This window comes from Aedes aegypti, chromosome 2, assembly GCF_002204515.2.
Source record: "Aedes aegypti strain LVP_AGWG chromosome 2, AaegL5.0 Primary Assembly, whole genome shotgun sequence".
NCBI lineage: Eukaryota > Metazoa > Arthropoda > Insecta > Diptera > Culicidae > Aedes > Aedes aegypti.
Window position 1 is genome coordinate 464906261 of NC_035108.1, and position 20854 is coordinate 464927114.

The 20854-nt window shown below is 36.1% G+C and overlaps 2 protein-coding genes across 2 annotated transcripts in view; one reads left to right on the plus strand and one right to left on the minus strand.

The window, feature by feature from the left end:
- The window catches only part of LOC5575669 (UDP-glucuronosyltransferase 2B37), a 44789-nt gene extending 38172 nt beyond the window's left edge, over positions 1 to 6617 (plus strand). The window contains exons 4-5 of the mRNA XM_001662078.2: positions 5593 to 5699; positions 5766 to 6617. Coding sequence (XP_001662128.2) covers positions 5593 to 5699; positions 5766 to 6161 — 503 coding nt within the window. The 3' untranslated portion in view covers positions 6162 to 6617. The remainder of the gene's footprint in view (positions 1 to 5592; positions 5700 to 5765) is intronic.
- Positions 6497 to 20854, minus strand: part of LOC5575668 (non-specific lipid-transfer protein) — a 32691-nt gene continuing 18333 nt past the window's right edge. The window contains exons 2-5 of the mRNA XM_001662077.2: positions 15768 to 16282; positions 15467 to 15683; positions 14595 to 15261; positions 6497 to 6866 (exon numbers count right to left, since the gene is read on the minus strand). Coding sequence (XP_001662127.2) covers positions 6676 to 6866; positions 14595 to 15261; positions 15467 to 15683; positions 15768 to 16282 — 1590 coding nt within the window. The 3' untranslated portion in view covers positions 6497 to 6675. The remainder of the gene's footprint in view (positions 6867 to 14594; positions 15262 to 15466; positions 15684 to 15767; positions 16283 to 20854) is intronic.

Here is a 20854-nt window from a genome sequence, read left to right on the forward strand (position 1 = left end):
ACATCCACAGCAACATCCCACATGCCTTCAAAACTCTCACGAAAATATTTTTTTATGTTTTCAAAAATGCCTAACTAAAAGTGTTTAGAGCAGTGTTCCTCAGCCTAACAGGCTAAGCGGGCCAATCCAATACATTCAAATCATGACGCGGGCCGCAAGTTATGTGAGGATATATTTTAACGACTTTCTTGAGAATCCTTCTCTATAAACATAAAAATAATAGAAAATATTTCTGAATCTTCAAAGCTCTCCCCAAGATACTATCATGATCACAAAGTTTCAGGAAGCGTTTATTACATTAAACAATTGTAGTCTCATGAATTTCAATGATTCTTTAAACTGGGATTAATTCCTGATAAAAAATGAATTCGATTGTTGGACATGTAGAAAAGCAAATCAATTGGCGATGATTTTAATATTGATTTGCAAGATCGGACTCTTTTTAAACATGTTGCACAAAATCGAACTCTTCTGAACCAATACATATGTGAGAAATTTTCAAACGCGTTGAAAACTCAATTTTGTTCTGATTTATGCTTCATTTTCACAATTTACATGTCACATTGAGATGCCTCATATTGCGAATCATTTTCATGTGTCATATACTATGCAAAAAAGTAAAAGAAGTCAACAAAGGAGCATTTTTTTTCTGAACTTGTTGAAATGACACACGAATTAGAAAATGCGAATCGTACTCAATTTATTGTAACTTCGTTTAACCCAAGTAGCCAAATAGCACTCTAGATCGCCCTCCGTCCTAATATAGTGCTATTATAGAGCTGACATGCCCTATATTCGCCGTTTAATAGCCCTATAATCCCAAAAAGGCGAATTAGTGGGCTAGTGGTTACTTGGGAAGCGTGGAAGAATTAACATATTTTTATCAATAATTTACTACTTGCGGGCCACTTGACACTAACATTCAAAATCTGTTCGCGGGCCGCACAAAATGCTTTCAAAGGCCGCATGCGGCCCGCGGGCCGCTGTTTGGTGACCACTGGTTTAGAGAATTCTAACATTCCTTTGAAGTTACTAGCGAAATACGTTCAACTGTTCTTTCAAAAACTCTTCCGCGAAAAAACTCAAAGTTTTCCCGAGTAATTTGTGAAAGGATTTCTTAGAGAACCGTATTATGGTTTTCCTAGGATCCTCCCGAAAAATTTACCAAAAATTAATCTCAGTACTTTACAGAGATTTTTTTTTTCTTTAAACAGCTCTAACGATTAATTTGGGAATTCATTGAGGAAATTTTTCATCAGATTAACTAAGATTTTGCAATTTATTCTTGAAATTCTCGAAGAATTTCTTCAGAAAATTTATCAAGTATTTTTGCAGACTCTAGAAATAGCTCCATTTTTTTCGGAATGGTAATCACAGGATTCTTCCATAAATAACATTTAAAAATTAGCCCAAACTCAACTTTTTTTGGTTTAAAAACTTCTTCAGGAATATCTCAATATATTTAGCGATTGCTTTATAAATTCCTCTACGCATCACTCCATATCAGTTTTCTATACATACAAAAATGTTCGAAGGAACTTTGTTGGTAATTTTTAGAATAATTGCAGCTATAATTCGGAAAAAATAATAAATTCCTGTCGTAGATTCAAGAATTAAACCGTAGAGTTTCTGAAACTTGTTGACAATGTACCTCTGAGAAAAGCTTAAAAGGTCCTTGAAGGATTTACCATAGACATTTTAGTTTCTTTTTTCTTCGGATTTTTTAATAGAACACGATTGGTGTTAAAACGGATGGAATTTATACTGAATGTGTGTAATTAAAATCTTAGATAATTTTTTATATGAACATTAACATTAACATTACTACTGTGAACATATTGATGTAGACAGAATTAATTTTCCCTACCTTTAGAAATTCCAAACAAACTTTTTTATCGATTTTTTTTGTAGTACTGTAGAAGTTTAACGCGAAAATATTGCCGGTATTTTTAAGAACATAATCGAACATGTAGTGTAGTAAAACTCATAATGTAATATTTTAATGAATTTAAAACTTGAGGAAAACTTTTGCATTACTTAAAAAATTGTTGAGTAATTCCTTATGGACTTTCACAAACCACACGCATAATAATTCTGTATTTTTTTAACCTCTTCTATTTTACCTTTTTTAAGAATCTTCAAAATGTTTCTTTTTGAAGTATGGAAAGATTTTTGTACGAAGTTCCTCAAAGCTTCATGCGAAGAAGGAAAAACAACAAAATGGTGAAGCAGGTAGAACAATAGATGGGCAACGGTGCAATGAAAGATAATTTATAATCTAGAAACTATGTAATTTACAGGATAGTTAAAACCTCTCTAATAATTTTTCAAATAAAGCAATTTTTAAGAAGTTTTATCAAAATCTTCTTAAAAAATTATTCTTGAAATATATTCTTCCTTGACCTTCCAGAATTCTTCCAGAAAGCCTCTAGAAATTCTGCCCTTGTATCGCACAAAAATTCAAACCAAGAATATGGATTCTAACAATTCTAACACCGACCAATTGGTGTTTAGATAGACTGGAGCAAGTATTTCTGAATAATTTTTGGAAAACGAACTTCTTCTTCTTTTTTCTGGCATAACGTCCCCACTGGGACAGAGCCTGCTTCTCAGCTTAGCGTTCTTATGAGCGCTTCCACAGTTATTAACTGAGAGCTTACTGTGCCAATGATCATTTTTGCATGCGTATATCGTGTGGCAGGTACGAAGATACTCTATGCCCTGGGAAGTCGAGAAAATTTCCAACCCGAAAAGATCCTCGACCGTTGGGATTCGAACCCACGACCCTCAGCTTGGTCTTGCTGAATAGCTGCGCGTTTACCGCTACGGCTATCTGGGCCTTCAAAACGTACTTCAAGCATTTGGAATAACCAAATATTTGCCTTGTTTGCTGTAATGTTGAAGCTTATGAATTTCGTAACACATCTGTGTCAAAATTTTTAGTCCTCTACTTATCTTTAGAAGGCTAAAATATAATCTAATCCGGTCTGTTTGAACACCGACCAATTGGTGAAATTATTTGTAGAGAAGTGTTTCAAGGAAGATCAATAAAAATTTCTTTATGAATTTCTTAATAAATCTTTTTTTTTTCATGTGGGTTTTCAACAAATTTCCTCTAAAGATTCGAAGGCAAGAGAAATTTCAAAAACAATATTTTCTTTCCATTTCTGGAAGAAAAAAAAACATAGATGATTTTTTGACACAATTTGTGATGTATTTTGGACACATTTTTTAAGGACTTTTGATTAACTTTGAAAGATTTTTTTTTAGGAAAAATCCGGGAACATTCTCCGGAATCAATTTACCAATAAAAAGAAGACATGAGAGGAATGGAGCTTTGAATAAGTCCGACAACATTACTTGACTATTTTCCAAGAAATTTGCAAAAGTCCTAAAGCTACCCTTCAATATTCCTTGAGGAATTTGACTACACTAAAATTCTATGAAGAATATTGTAAAGTTTTCTGAAAAATGTTGTTGAAATCTGTAGAAAATTAGTCAAATTATTCAGTAAATTTATTCATGTGAAAATACCTAAACAGTTGAATCAAAATCAACCAAAGATTTTTTTGATGGATTTGTTTGGATTGGAAACCAGGTTAAATTTCTGGCATTCATCCGAAGAAAACTTGGCCATGCCGAAACTCCTTGAAAGTTCAGCCTTATTTTTCGACAAGAATTCCCGCTATGTATTGTTTGAGAAATTCCTCTAGTAATTTTGTCTATTTTTCCAATTATTTTTTCGAACATTATAGAGTCTCTTTAGTGAATTCTCATTAGGGAAATCATTATTACCTGACACCTCGAGTAGGGTATCCTAAAAACATGAAAAATCAGAAGGCAGTGAATATGCTGCTTTATGGTGAAACAGCATAATTTGGATTATTCATAAAATTATTCAGAAAAGAAACTAATTTTGGGAATAAATTTGACGCTTGTACAACGGTATTTTTTTTTACAATGAGATTTTGAAAAATTGCGCTAATCCCATACAACAAGAAGCTAGTTATAGCAGTAACCAATCGATCGACAGCCGGACGGTTAAGCTTTCATCGAAGTCAGAACCGTCACGCTGATGCTGTGTAAGACAAGCATGGTGTTCTCTAAAATAACGTAACTACTGAAGAGATTTTTGTCAAAAACAAGAGTCAGGTTATTGGTGTTTGATGAGGGGGACTTTAACCTGAAGGTCATTCGTCCCTTACAAGAGCCAAGTACATTGATTGAGAAGATTTTGCTTCGTTTTTATTTTTAATTTTAATTTTTACTATCATCAAAACATCTGGGGGGGGGGCCTGGATGATTCTGGAGGGGGCAGGCCCCCCCGGCCCCCCCTGTTCCTACGCCAATGCTGTTTCTTGATTAGAATGAGTGTGGGTCAGCGAATGCTACAAGTGTTGACACACAGTGATCGGCGCCAAACAGTGGCTGGTGTGTGTCTGTCTTGTTTTAGCTCATGGCACGTTATCTGCCACGAACGATAGATGTCATGCGTGTTGTATGAATGCAGGCGGATAAATGGGCTGAAATTATGGCTCGTGTGTCAATGATCGTTAAATTTTCCAAAGCCTGGGTCCCCGGGACGCCTCAAATTTACGATAAAATGATCAATTTGTATCTAAACATATCTACCAAGCTTATGGGAATGTATTTTAATGAAGTATTATGTTTGATCTCTAGTTATCGAGAATTGAAACGGTTCTTCAGGGTATTAAGTCCGAGTGGCCACATCCGGTACATTCTTAATTATTTATGCAAATTGAAATTAATGTCATTGCATATAACTGACTATAGCTAACTTGGCATGTCCTGCCTTTTTTATCCGACTTGGTCCAGTGATTCACTGGAATAACTTCGGTCACATAAATATTCCCAAGATCCTTTTGCCACTTTTAGTAAGTAAATGAAAAACCGAATTTAGTACTATACCATTTAATTTCTCTAGAGTTTGTATCCTTTTATAGATACCCGTATTTGAAGAGTAGTGTTTGATCTTGCGACCTTGAAGCTTGATCCTGCGGGGGCGAGCGATGAGGGCAAGATCGAGATGAGAGCGCGTAGGGAAATAAAAAAGCGCCGTGGATCTCTTTCGGGGGCGAGTGATGAACACTTGTTTGAAGTACACTTTCTTCTTCTTGGCATTACGTTCCCACTTGGACAGAGACTGCTTCTCAGCTTAGTGTTCGCATGAGCACTTCCACAGTTATTAACTGAGAGCTCTCTTTGCCAAAGTTGCCATTTTCGCATTAGTATATCGTGTGGCAGGTACGATGATACTCTATGCCCAGGGAAGTCAAGGAAATTTCCTTTACGAAAAGATCCTGGACCGACCGGGAATCGAACCCAGACACCTTCAGCATGGCTTTGCTTTGTAGCCGCGGACTCTAACTATTCGGCTAAGGAAGGCGTTGGCGTTTGATTGAATGATAAAATATATAGTATGAAACCCCTCATTGCATTATTTATGCGATTTATTCCAGTCACGTCTAATCGATTGATGATGATGATTTAATCTCTTTCCCATAAAATCGGTCGTGATACAATGGACTATTTATTACTTTTTTGTCATATCTCATATCTCTCTGTTCACAGGTCATCCAAAGGTTCGTGTCTTCATGAGCCACGGTGGACTGCTAGGAAGTTCTGAAACGGCTTACTGCGGCGTTCCGGTGGTCGCTACTCCCATGTACGGCGATCAGGTATGATTGATTAAATACTCTTTGGAAGTACCTGTGATTTCAAATGTATTATTTATTTACGCACAGTACAACAACGCTGCTGCACTGGAACACCGCGGAATGGGCGTGGTCTTGCCGTATGAACAAATCACCCGCGATACGGTCTACGATTCGCTGAAGAAAGCACTCGAACCGGCCACTATGGAGAAGGCCAAGCAAGTTTCGTACTCCTATCGTAACCGCCCGATGAATCCGGTCCAAACGGCGGTTTGGTGGTGCGAGCACGTGGTCGCCACCGGAGGACTCCCGCTGGCCAAATCCTACTCAACCGAACTGCCGTGGTACGTGTACCACCTGTTGGACGTAAACTTTGCCCTGCATGCGTTCAACTTTGTGTACCACCTGTGCTGGTTCTGGCTGGTCAAGCGCGTTTGCTGTCGAGGCGTTTCGGCGTTCAGCGAACCAAAAGTGAAAACCAACTAGTGGGTTGGGCGTCGGATTCGAAGCGTGATATAGACTGTAATAGCAAATATTCTGAAGGCGGTAGAATTATTCACTTAGCCTCTGTGAGTTAAAGCAGTGAAAACTGCAAGCGGAATGTTAAATTCATAGACAACATTTTAGATTATTGTTCCAGTGTATTGCAGAGGTTATGTTTTTCCAACTATTTGCTTTTAGCTATTTTCGAAAAATAGTTTAATAGTAAAAACAACTGCGAACCTTACAACTAGTAGGTAGGTACTTTTTGAAACTGATGGAAACGAGTAGTGTATGTTCTAGAGGAAGTTCGAATGGCCAGAAAAGAGAGTAGTTTTTAGTTAGTTGACTATCACCAGTGTAAATTTTATTTCTTGTAAAAATATCTGAACCTAATGTGTACAATAAATCACCACATTTTCTAAATGCCGCGACGGAACAAAGATAAAGATTATCTGCTTATTAAAACAGCTTTTTTTATACTTAAACTAGATTTGTAGTGTCGACCAAGTAGCTTGGTTTACAGTTTCGCCCGAAGCTCCTCGATGCGCGAATTTGCACTCTTCTGCAAATCCACCAGCTTCATTGCCAGTCCCATGTTGCCTTGCACTTTGACCTTGCCCTGGAAGAAGGCCTTCTGGGGGTTCAGCTTGCCGGAAATCAAATCCACCACGTCGATGTCGTTTATGATGAAGGTGACGTCGGGTTTTTCTAGAAAAAAATAAATAAATATAGATATTTAAAAGTGAAAAAATATTCAATCAAATTCGACCTAACAGTATGAATTTATCGAAAAGTCCAGCCAACGTTTTTGGATGATTTGGAAAAAGTCTGAAGGTATGATTTATGGCGGTGCCATTGACTGGCGATTTTGTTTTCTCCAGTGAGATATCCGAAATAAACCTAAAGAAATCTCTAACAGATATTTCTCCAGCGTTTCTTCCAGTAATCAGGCATCCTGTAGATTCTTCTTCGAAAAATAACCTTCAAAGAATCGTTCAAGAAAAGCCCATGATTTTGTTGATACATTTCTATAGAATCTCTACTACAATTAGGAATTCGAGATTATTTCAGATGTTTATCTAGAAAATAGAGTCTCTTCTAGGTAAAACATCTTTAAGGCATTGCATCACAGATATTTCTTTTGAAAGCACAAGTACTTATTCATAAGTTATTCCTCAAATTTTAGCGAAAGTTTCTCCTAAACTACATCTAGAATTTCTTCATGAATTTTCTGAAATTTCACAAAGTATTCGCCTAAGAATTCCACTAGTTTCTTAGAAGACATCTTCAAGTATTTCCTGCTGAATTGCTTACGGATTTAGACCTGGAATACCTAGAGATTTTATCAAGGATAGCGCCTAATTTCGCCAGAAATCAGTTTGAGGTTTATTTGAGAACGCCTTTCTTCAAACATTAATATAACTTCTGTCTTGATATATCCTCAAGGTACTTCATTGCACATTGCTCCTGATAATTATGTTGAAACTCAACCATTATTCGCTCTATGATTATCTCTCAGCCTCTTTCCTGAAGAATTTCTCAAAATATTATTTCAACAAATTACCCAAAAATCATCCAAAGATACCTCCAAGACCCTAGCACACGACATCGAAGACGGTCTTACACTTGAGGTCAAAATATGTGTATCTTTCAAATGATTTACGTCTTGGATTCTTCCGGAATCAACACTCGCAACTAATCCAGTAATCTATACTTCTCCCACATCACTTATAGTCCTCAAAAGATTCATCAACGAATGTCAATGACAACCTTAGAAACTCATTCAAGAGCACTATCAGTAATTTTTCTCAGAAACTCCTAATCTAAAAAGTTTATCCTATTCGCGATCAAAAGTGAGGTTAGATTGCGAAAGTTTTTCAAATTGAAATGAATATTTACGGTTTCCTGTGCCTTAAACTGCAAACAACTTGCCAGATAAATGAAAGTGGTGATTTTGCTTCTAAAATTATCAAAGTTATCACTATACATTTTGATTAAGATACACTAATCCCTATTCTAGAAGAACGCCATCTACGCATTTCAGCTTTGCGTTAGATCACCAATAGCATACCTAGGAATTACTATCGAAAACATCTCGAAAAAAATTGAAACAAAATGATTTTCTTAAATCTCTGCAAGAAATTCTTGATTAATTTCTTAAAAGTTCCTCAGGTTTAAGGGTTAAATATGATGTAAAATTTCTTGAACGACTTGTAATATACCGAAAAGTTGGAGTCAAAAGACATACCTATAAAATATACTTTGAACTTCCTAGAGTGAAGTTTCTGAAGCCATTCCAAAATATGCTAAAGGTGAATTCATAGAAAAATGCCTGTAGAAATTCCAGAAGAAATTTAATACGAAATACTTGGGAAAATCGCTGATGGTTTTTTGAAGACTCCCAGTCTAGAGAAATGCTTGGAGATGTCCACAGTGAAATAACCGATCTAATCCAGTGAAAGATTTGTTTGAGAATCATCAATCACCTTCGAAGGAATTCGAATTGAGAAGTTCTTTGATTTTTTGGTGTAAAATTTCTCGAAATACCTGGAGAACACGAAAAGGAGCGTCAATCTTCTTGGAGTGCGCTATGGTGACAACATCGGACAAGCCCAAAAACTGAATAGGCAAGCAGTATTGAATGGGTTGCGAACACGGCTATGGTTGCATCACCCAAGAAAGCTAAACTTGATTCAGAAAATTATTTTGCTTAACACCTACATTGATTCCAAAGTATGGTACATGGCGTCTAATATTCCACTCACTAAAGGATTCATCAATAAAATTAGAGCAGAAATCGGGAAATTTGTCTGGCACGGTCAAACGCTTCAACGGATAGCTTTCTCCAATCTGATGCTTCCCAAAAATCGAGGAGGATTAAATCTCCACTGCCCGGAAACTACATCGAAAGCCTTACTTCTTAATCGCATGATTAGTTTGATGCTCCAGCTTCCATTTTTGAGCAGTTTTCTGGATAACCCAAACGACCCGATTCCTCCCATGTTCAATCATATCATTCGATTAAGAGAAGAGTTGCCCAGACTACCGGATCAACTACAACCCGTCCTCTCAAGGCATTTACCATCATTTGCTTGCACAGAAACCGGATCCAGGATTTGTCTCAGCAATTCAACGAAATTTGAAAGCAATTTTCAAAATTCTTCATTGCAACACGTTAAATTCCTCTCAGCGTGCAAACTGGTACACAATAATGAACAAGAAGATTAAACATAGAGAATTGCTCTTTCAACGAGGTGCTGTAGACGATGAAGTTTGTGAAATTTGTCCAGGAGAACCAGAATCTGTTGTGCATAAGCTTTTCTGGTGTCAACGAGTTAGGGATATTTGGCGATACCAGCGAAGTCTTATTTTGAGATGTGAACCTAGCTTGCGTAGGCTAGAACCTGAAGACTTCATATAGCCGCAACAGTAGAGAATATATCATCAAATCCCTGGGAAATTACTTTAGCTATGTAATAAAAACACCTGAAAATAATTTAGGCTTGGATAGTTTTATGTTTCACAACACTGTAAATAACATCTAAACGACAATATAAAATTTTACAAAAAAAAAGAGACATATCTATAAACATATTTTCAACGTCCCAAACTGAAGTTTCCGGGGAAAAACTAAATATGCTTTAGGTGAATTCCTGGAAGAATGCCTGTGTAATTCCGGAAGGAAATAAATGCGTAATAGGGAGCAGGATCCACTTTTGATTCACTTCGCCAAGAGGCTTTTTGAGAACTACTGAGCTCATATTTGGCCACAATATGCGTCGTATTGAAATGCATCTAATTGCAAAGTTTCAGACAAGCCGACCGAGAAAAAAAACCATGCCAAAGTGAATCTTGGAAGTGCCCAAGTAGCTCTGCACAGGCTTGGGAACTGTGACCACTATTCACCACAGTTCATCGATTCTCAGGGCTGTTACAAAAATCTTAAAATCGTATCCGCGAAAATCGCGACTTCAGAAATTTGATCCGCGCCTAGGAACTTCAATCCGCACCTCAAAAAAATCTGTTTCATTGACATATTTATTACTCATTATAAAAAATGCGTAAGCGTGCTTGATCAAAAACTAGTATTTAATTGTTCTAAGTGATTTTTTTCGCCTTAAAGTATCTACAATTGAGCAAGACAAATTGGTATACGGATTTCTGTCAATACTAAGGGTAGAGTTAAATTATGAAATATGTTTAATTTACTTAAGTTGCGCCACTAGGCAGGAAAAAAGGTAAAAAGTGAAAAAATCCAATAATTCAAATTTTTCATGGAGAAAATCGTATTCAACAATATCACTCGAAATTTATTTGTCATCAACATTTCAATATATTTTTATAAAAAATCGTGTAATTTAATAAATGGTAGTGTCACTACAAGCAGAGAGGAAGCCTAGTTTGCAACTATACTTATCACAATTCGATGTGATCTTTGCATACAATAGGAGATGCAAAATATAGTTATTAATGATAACTTAAAAAGAAAAACACACACAGCAATTTTACATTGTCAATTAGAAGCATACCAAACCTTTAATTTCGATTTTTGTCTCATCTAACTTTACACTACATTTTAAGTGGTGATGTTATCGAGAGTGAAAAGATTGCCATTAATGAGATTAGATCGCCAATACTGTATTTTTTATTTTTAATGAAATACATGGATAGGCAAACACCATCATATTATTTAAAAAAAAAGTTGCATTTTTTTTATGAGATGGGTTTAGTTAAACAATAAGTTTGAAATGCATGCCATTTATTGTTTGAAAACTGATTTTATTTTTATAAAACTTCAAGTCTTAAATCGGTGCACCAAATTCCGCTCATTTAAGGGAAGTTATGTTCAAATGTTTATTATAAAATAACTATTGTGTCGATGTATACTATTATTATGTCACAATGTAGCTCCAAGTATTGCTAATCAGCGGCAAAATAAAATTAATTTGAAAAACTTTCATAAAAAATATTAAATTAAATTTGTTACTGCATCTAAGTGTTCCTATTTCCACTCACGGTAAACAACTTTCGTGACGAACTTACTAAAAAATGCATTATTTCGAATTTTGTAATTTATCCTGATATTTTTTATGGTCAAACCATAGCTACTACTGCAATAAAGAAGGCTGTATACTAAAATCGAAATCTCTTCAAAATTTTGTTTAGTATTTTGCATGAGCGGTTATTGGAATACACAAAAATACCTAGTGACGCAATAACCGCTCACGAGGTCTTGTGTTTTCAATATAAAGAATTATTTTAATAAATGAAAATAATGTCAGACGGCTTCATTTGAAGGTTGTTAATATTGCTAGAATATATCCGTGCGAAAAATGTTGTTTTTTTTTACATAAAAAATCAATTTTTACATTAGTGAGTGGAAATAGAGGCATGAGCGGATACTGGTGCACTGATGGTACTCAATCAATTTGAGGTAAAAATACAAGATTTTTGTGATAATTTAATATGTTTAACAAATTTCTGTTTTTATGAAAATTGTTACTTTTTTTTCAGTAATATTCATTAGTCATTGGCAATACATTAGACTATACATTTAAAACTCTCTCGATGTTTGATACAATATGTCCAACTTTACAGGGCAGATCTGAGCCACCTAGAAATCAATTTTGATGAAATGTATACAAGACCTTATTTATATATTAAAACAAATGAAATTCAAAATTTTAACAAAAAAAAAACGCAATAAAATTTTAATAAAATTGGTTTGAAAACTACTCAGTTTAATTATGCGGAGCTTACTATTTTACACAAAAGTATTGAAAATGTATTGTATATACAGTTGTGTTCAGAATAATAGTAGTGAAAGCCGATTTTCATACAAAATTCTCAACTTTGTCATGCTGTTACTTTGTTTTCCTATGAGCAAAACGCATGAAATTTTAACAGAGAACTCTAAATGTCTCTTCAATTTCATTATCCCAAAATTCGTCATAGTACTGCACACTTAGAAAACCCTAATATTACGTACGTAACGTAAATTTGATAGTATTAGAACTTAAAAATACGTCATTCTTGTAAAATTACGTCCAATGTGACTGAACATGTTTGTGATTCAAATAATATTCAGTCCATTGTGACGGAAAATTACGTCATTTGTGGCTTAGATTCACGTCATTTACTTGACATATTGAAGTGTCGGGAACATATGACGTAAATTTCAAAGGTTTTTTCTAAGTGTCTGGTTGAAAAGTTAAGCACCAGGTAAAATCGCTTAAAATAATAGTAGTTTTGATATCATCTGCATTACGCTTTTTTAAATTTTTCTTCACTCATCAGTGTTCAACAGTTTTCTCCAAAGTTACAAATTTATAAATGACCCATTTTTTATTACAAAATTGTAGCTGAACAAAAATTTACCAAGCAAAACTATTATTATTTTGAGCGATTTCACCAGGTACTAACATTTTAACCGGTTTGTTATGGTGGTGATTCAATCGTTGCACTGCTTTTTAACACCAAATATTACATTTATTATACATACAATTTTTAGTGCTGCTTTCCATTAACTTCAAGTAATTTGTATCTTCTAGATTTACAATACTTTTTCTTCACTGACAAAACTGCTAATTTGACTAAGGAGCTATCTATTGTTTTAAACTTTTCTATCGATCCTAAGATTTTATAAGGTAACCAACTATGACTGCAGCGCCAACACTCAGCCAGAGTGTCTGCATATTATCCGTACAAACTTTGAATGCATGTATTTATGTAATCAAGCTGAACAAATTTAGCATTCCTACACGGTTTAATATTTTGACATATTATATCCATGATCAGTAAATTTGACACATTTCTGATTTCAAATATTTTAAAGCCAAGCCAAATCTGCTGAGTGGTTTTAATGAGCGCCATTTTCTATGATTTTTAACGGAAGATAAATGTCCTTCAAACTCACAGGATTTGAACGGTATAATTTTCTATTTTCAGTTTATCTTAAAGTCAAGAACCTATAGATCGCCGTCAATAGAATAGAATTTTAGGTTAGTGTCATTAAGAATTTATGGAGGAGCTATCTCTTGATTGACTAGCTCCCCTCGAGAAAAATGACTCCAAATAAAATGAAAATGATTTACTTATAAAATGTTACTGCTTTTTATATTTCCCTGAACAGTATTTTCGATATACTGAGTGACTATACTAACTGAACTTTACTGCTCTCAAGGAAAAGACTTGGATTTTCTGTTTTAAATAGAAATTTCTTAATTATGAAATCACGATTGTATGTATAAAACTACAATTTTTGGGTAATCCGCGATTTTCGCGACAGAATTTTATCCATCCGCGATTTTCGCGCTTGGCTGGCCAAATCCGCTACAAATCCGCGAAAATCGCGAAATTCGCGTCTGTTGTAACAGCCCTGGATTCTGCCAGTCAACCAAAACACAAAGCAGCAGCAGCATCAATATCATCATGCGTTGCGCTGCCAAAAGTTCACACACTGCTTGACTATTTTTGTCTCTCCACTATGATCGTCTTCGGGCAGCCATGTCGTGTGCCATGTGAAACATGCTGCCTTTATCGAGCAAAAACGCAAAACCCCGAAAACCGGAAAAATCGTGTCACCACTGTGCTCGACTCATTTCGCATTCGGGTTTGAAAAAACGTTGGGAAGAAGAAGATTAAAGTTTTCAAGAGCCGTGACATTTTTTTGTTTTGAACGGTCATGGTTTGCTTTGGATTTTGATGGTCGTGTAGAAAAATGTGAATGTCGAGGTGGTAAATGTTTACTATAGTACATTTTCCATCCCTGGCTCTGCACCCTACGTGGGAAAATCCATGATAGTACTTTTTTAGAGACTCCTTGTCTACAGAAATGCTTGGAGATGTTCTCAGTGAAATAACTGATCGAATCCAGTGAAAGTTTCTTGTAAAAATAGTTCAAATATCTTCGAAGCAAATCCTGATGGAATTTCTAAACATATTTTCGTTAGAAAATTCTTCGATAAATTCGAGACTTGCCTCAAGAGGATACTGGTAAATTATTATAAACTTTATTATATGCAAATGTTTTCTGCCCTAATCAAATGGGAGAATTCTTTTCAGGAATCATTGTAAAATAGCCTAACGAAAGATTTCCAAAAGCAAAAATTAGTGGAATTTATGGAAGAATTTTTGGATTTCTTATAGATGTGTGTGGATTAACTTTTTGATGAGTGGCATATCATTGACAAATTTTCAAGTACGAACTCCAGAAGAATTTTCAAGAGCAATTTAAAAAATATTATTAGAGATTACTGAAGGCATTTTTAGAAAAAAAAATGTATAATTTTCAAAGAATTCCATACCTAAAAACCTCGCGGAATTTTCGAAAAAGAAATCATAAAAATCCCCATGGAAAGTTATGAAATGAAAAAAAATGTGTAAAAGAAAAAAGTTCGTCTAAACTTGCAGAAATCAAATAGTTATTGAACATACCTGTTCCCTTGTAAGTGACGGAACCCTTTCCAGTCTTGGCGTTGATGACCCAGTAGCCTTCAGCTCCGTTGGGTCCGTTGGTCACCTTGAATCCATAGATGCCTCGTACCTTTTCGATCAGATTGTCCTTATCATCTGCCATCGCTTCTTCCAGAAGTTTCATGTACGGTGCTACCAAAAATCCTTCAGGCGTATCCTTCAGTTTACCCGCCGACGTCAAGTTTAGGTTGATCGACTTCTTAGCATACGGGAACCCAAGTCGATACAGACCCACCACAGCCGCACCTCCCAAGCCGATGTTGTGCTGCAACGCCAATTTCGCGCCCTTAACCTGTCGCTTATCGGCTTCACCTCGCAGTTGCCAACACAACTCGCTACACTGGGCCAGCCCAGTAGCACCCAGGGGATGTCCCTTGGAGATCAAACCTCCACTCGGATTCACAACGACGCGACCCCCGTAGGTATTGTCGCCTCGGTCGATGAACTCGGCCGCCTTACCCGGCTGGCAAAGTCCCAGAGCTTCGTATGTGATCAGCTCGTTCGCCGAGAAGCAATCGTGCAGTTCAACCACATCGACGTCCAGGGGTTTGAAGTTCGTCTTGGCAAAGACCTTTTCGGCTGCGTTGCGGGTCATGTCGTAGCCGACGATTTTCATTGCACTGCCCTCCTAAAATTTGGGGAAATTTCGGTTAATTAGTGTTTAATTAAAAAATAACTAAACAGTATAGGGTGAGGATATGCAAGATAGGTCACTAAACGAAAAAATACACGTAACATTCACTTTATATAAAGTTAAATATCATAAAAAAATATAAAAAGTGCTTCGAAATGACACTGACTTATCTTGCCTCTTCTTACCCGATAATACTTACCCCAAACGATGATGGCAAATCGGTGGACATTTCCATGGCTAGAATCTCAACAGCTTGCCCCTCCAAGCCGTGACGCTTGACGAAACTTTCCGAAGCGAGAATACAGCATGCGGCACCGTCACTAGTGGGGCAGCACTGTAGCTTCGTCAGGTATTCGTGCACCTGTGTCGACTTTACGATTTGATCGAACGAATACTCATCTTGGAATTGCGAGTAGCTACGAGAAACGAAATGCGCCTAAATGTAGACAACGGAGCCAGTGGTTCTTCAACCTAATCTAACTAAAACTAGCAGAACTTACGGATTGTTGGTGGAATGTTTGTGATTTTTGTGGGCAATTTTGGCAAAGTGTTCCGGCTTGGTTCCATACTTTTGCATGTGTTCCAACCCGGCATTGCCGAACAGTTGCGCCGAGATGGGAGCACCCGTGATGTCGTGCTTCTCTGCCATGGCCGATACCAGCAACTCCACCGGATTGGTCCGGTCCATGTACTTCGAGGTCAGCGAACCTCGTTCCATCTTTTCGAATCCCAGCGCCAACACGCAGTCATTGTTTCCGGTTTCGATCAGCTGCTTGGCCAGCAGCAGGGCCGTAGACCCAGTTGAGCAATTATTGTTCACGTTGTAGATCGGAATGCCGGTGAACCCAACCTCGTATAGGGCACGCTGGCCACAGGTCGAGTCACCATACACGTATCCCACAGTAGCCTGCTGAACATCCTTGTACTGAATACGGGCATCGTTCAGCGCCTTTGTCACGGCTTCCTTGGCCATCTGTGGATAGTCAAAGTTCTCCCGCCGACCGGGTTTTTCGAACTTTGTTCAGGAATTAACATTGCGAGATCGATTAGTTATGGGTGTAGGGATTAAGAATGCATGCATTAGAAATAGAATGAAAGAGAGTGGATGCTTTCAATGGGTACGTGCTTGGCCGGGTGTTTGGTCAAAACAATCTATAGCAAGCTGATAACGACAAAAATAGCGAATCATCGTATAGATAAAGCCACCCAATGGATGAAAGTTCAAGCGCTTTATCTTGACAAATGGCTGTAAAGTGTGATTAAATTTATTGTGCGAGCAGAGATGAAATGCAGCCCCTAATGCTAGATATCTGAAGTTTGCACTGCTGGTGGTACCTTATTTTTTCTGAAAACATTTAAAATGATTACCGAAAGCAAAGGCCAAAAAATATAGAAATCTGTTAAGGTGACACGGGAGACCGTGTTATTATCCCTATATTTTGTCTCACTCTAACAATTATCATCGAAACTTTGCAGAAGCAAATCTCGAGCTTTAATGAACCGATGAAGCTGAAAATTTTATGAGTTGCGCTCTACATTAAAGAAAAATAGCGATACATTTTTCGCAACGATATATGGAGTAGTACTTGAGATTTGCTTCTTCAAATGGTATCCATCATTCAATCATCAGCAATCATCAAAAAAAAAAAAAAAAAAAAACATTGCAATCCAGATAGCAAGTGTAGCGCAATGATAGATTTTCTTGAACATTGTTTAAATTTTGAGCAAAACAACAGTACACTACACTGAAGACGGCCTTACAGTTGAAGTCGAATTACGCATACCTGTCAAAGGATACCAGGGTGTCGACTCAATTTTGAAAATAAAATTCCCTGACTTTCCCTGACCTTCCAGTCGTTTTCCAGAAAAATTCCAGGTCACTCAACTGGTTAATTTGAACCGAAATTAGTACGATATGTACAAGAAGATACTTATCCGATAATTTTCATGATGTAAAGTTCATGTTATAGGTCGTATGAATAAACTGAACAAAAGCTATTACTTTACTGAAATATATTTGAAAGATAACTTTCTTAGCGTTTATTCAAGTTGATATGATAAAAATGAGCAATTGAACAAAGATGTGCTCGGCTACTGAACTACCTCAAACATAATTTCACAAATTTCAGGCATAAACGACAATTCTGGACCCCTTCCTGATTATACCTGATTACAACTTTTTTTTATATAAGAAGCAACACTATTACGATCATCCACGATGCTTTTTAAGTGTAAGGAATTTATCCTGAAATTTGGCTATTACTTTTTCCAGGTAAAATTCCAGCCATTGCTGAAGAACTTTTTTGGAGTATGGCTTCAAGAAATTCCACACAGATTTCTCAGAAATTCCTCCTGAAATTCTTAAACATATTTTTACAGATATTCCTTCAATACTTCTCCATGACGATTTCCCCTAGAAGCTCCTTATCTCCAGGGTTTTGTAAAAATGGTTAGAGTATTTCTTTCAATCTTGAATTTCCCCAAGAACATAATTTGGATTTTTTAGGATTATTTGACTTCGTTTTATAATCACCTTAACGGAATTCATTCACTGATTGAATTATGCGCTAATAATAAGAATTCTCCTTTTGAACTTGTGTCAAGAGCTAATTGAATAGATTATTTCAAACAATATTTCTGAAATTTCTGCTTTTCAATATTGAAATAAATCGAGAAATTATGAAAGACATCATCAGAAATTCTGTAGAATGTCCTGGGTATATTCTAAGAAAAAAAACTGGCCATATCTATAAGAAAGCTTCTGATAAAAATCCTGAAGAAAGGCGGTATTATCTGAACAAACTTTTTTCAGAAACAATTTGAAGAAATATCCTGTCCATATCCTGATATCCGAAACATACGTATTTTCGACGAAATTTTACTTTTTTTTATTTATTTTCTCATGATGTAATTTTACATCAAATATAATAAAGGTGAAACTGTTCAGAACATTAAACCGAAAAATTGTACCATCATCAGGAGCACAAATCTAGAAAACCAAACAGTGTTAAAAGCTGAACAATTGATCGATTGATCACCACCAGCCAATAACCATTTTTTTAATAAATTATTGTTTGATTCATCAGATTTATGCTCTTGAAATTTTGAGATTATAGGCTTTTATTCATCATCACTTAAATACGAGAATCCTCATTAGTTTTTCTCTATACTTTATTCCATTTCACCAGTTCCACTTGGATATTTTGAGCAAACTTGTAAAGATTGACATAATTTGATGGAGTTGACTCCATTTTTCCAAGATTTTGAGCAAAATGCGAGATCTAGGAAACTTAACAACAAAATATTTTTAAGCAATCCACGTCAATTTGGAAGACGTTGTTCGGAGAGTACTAATGATGCTTTTTAATTTAAAAAATATTAATTCTGAGGATAAATACAAGCAGTAATGTACAGTTTATTATGCATAAGAGCATTTCCTCAATGGTTAACTGCTATTTCGAAAGATTGATTACCCTTTTTATTCCATATATCGTATTGCTGACTTGGCCTTAACAATAACTTTCCAGATAATCAACTTGTTTGATGTTGTAGTATTGATATTTTTTCCCTGACCTCAAGTGAAATTCCATGACTTTCCCTGACTTTCCAGGTCAAACATTAAATTCCCTGACATTCCCTGACTTTCCAGGTTTTTCCAGGTAGTCGACACCCTGGATACGAATTCTAGTGGAATTAAATGGTAGAGTACTTAGTTCAGTTTTCATTTACTTAAGGCTAAGTAGCCCGTCATTCGTTTTGGCAACAATGATGACTTTTCAGCTTGCATTTCAATGTGATAAAACTCAGTCTTTATAGTTTATATTGACTTGAAAAAGTATCATTGTACACGCTAACATGCATAAAGTATGCTGATACTTTTTCAGCTGTGTCAGTGCAAAACCAACTGATTTTCTTTGATTCTAAATCGTGAGATGAATTAGCAACAATCATCAACGACGCGTACAAATTTCAATGACGGCCTACTTCGCCTTAAATGAAGACATTTGGATCAATTTATTTACTTCGCTTAGCTTAGCTTAGACTGACTACACATATCAATGGTTGCTATTCCGTTATTGACCGAAGTCAGTGAAAATGCATAAAGAATCAACTAGAAGTTTAGCTGAGATTGGCCTTAAGGTGATTATAAAAGGAAGCCAAACTTCGAATTTTCAGGAGCACAAGACTGGAGAATCTGACAACAGTTCGCGTTGAAAACCAATCAAATTACTTGCTTGCTTGTGGTGACCAATGGGATAAATTTTCTACGCGAAGCGCTGTTTGGTTCTCAAGTCTTGTGCTCATGGAAATTTGAGGTGTGGCTTCGTTCTATAACCACCTTAATCTTCTTCGGTATCACGTCCTTGCAGTCAGGTGGGATTGGGGGAATGTTAGTATGTAACCACAGACAAACAGACGTAACACTCTAATTGTTTTCATCGTACAGCAGAATAGCGCCCAATGGGTTACATGCATGCCCTGATTCGCTACTCGCTACACCGTAACGCACATGCGCTAGTGTTTATCGCTAAAAGGTAACCCGAAAAATATTTGTATGGCGAAATGCATCTAACGAATTATTTCTCAAAATTGGGAACTATTTTCGAAAAAATATTTGGTACCGGTTGTGCGTGATGATGATGGTTATCACGACTACCAAATATCTTTTCGATTAAAGCTTTCATTCACAAGATATCGTCCCCTTAATGCTACAACTAGATAACTCGAAAATCAAAATTTTGAGATGTGCAACTTTGAAAGTATGACCGTTTAACAAGGTGATGGTTAATCGCAGAGATTATGATTGAAAAATAATCTTTAACTTGTGTATTTTGAATCACACGCTTATGACCTGTGGATATTTTGCAGATCTAATTAAGAAAAATGTTTTGACATATTGAAGTCAAAAATTTCAAATTTCGAGTTATCTAGTTGTAGCATCAAGGGGACGATATTTGAAGTTAGATGCCTTTCCCCATACAAAATAAAACGAAAAAAACTTCTGCTGATCAACTGTAGGCAAGAGCAAAGCAGGTAATCCATTCTAATATTTGGTAGTAGCGCTCACATCACTTTTGTTCGAGTTTGACGTTAGCCACCTAATTCACAGTTGGCCAAATGAAGTATTTTTAGCATTGGGCGTAATTGTTCACGTGACTGATTGATAATTGTTCTAGCTGTTACGGCTGTTTGTCTGTGGTGTAACATTTGTTATTTGGAGACCGTGTTTACCTCTGGATCTCCCCAAAGGCCACTGGGATGGATGTTTGTTAATGCGGAGGATCGTTGGGTCACAGGATTCACTTTGATAAGCGATTAGATCATGATAAACAATTGTTTGTGAGATATAAACATGCTTATAAATAAAATATTTTCAATCAATATGAAAAATTTCCAAGTAGAAGAAAATAATCTCGACACTTAAGCTGACGAACCATTCAAAGTTTGTTGTACAAATAGATAAATGCAACATTCCTACAGCTATCAGGACGAAAGTATTTGTTATCATATTTTACTCATATGAAAAGGAAAAAAACTCGATTGGCTAGACTTTCAAGGGCGAATCTTTCAAAGTTTGTTGAATAAA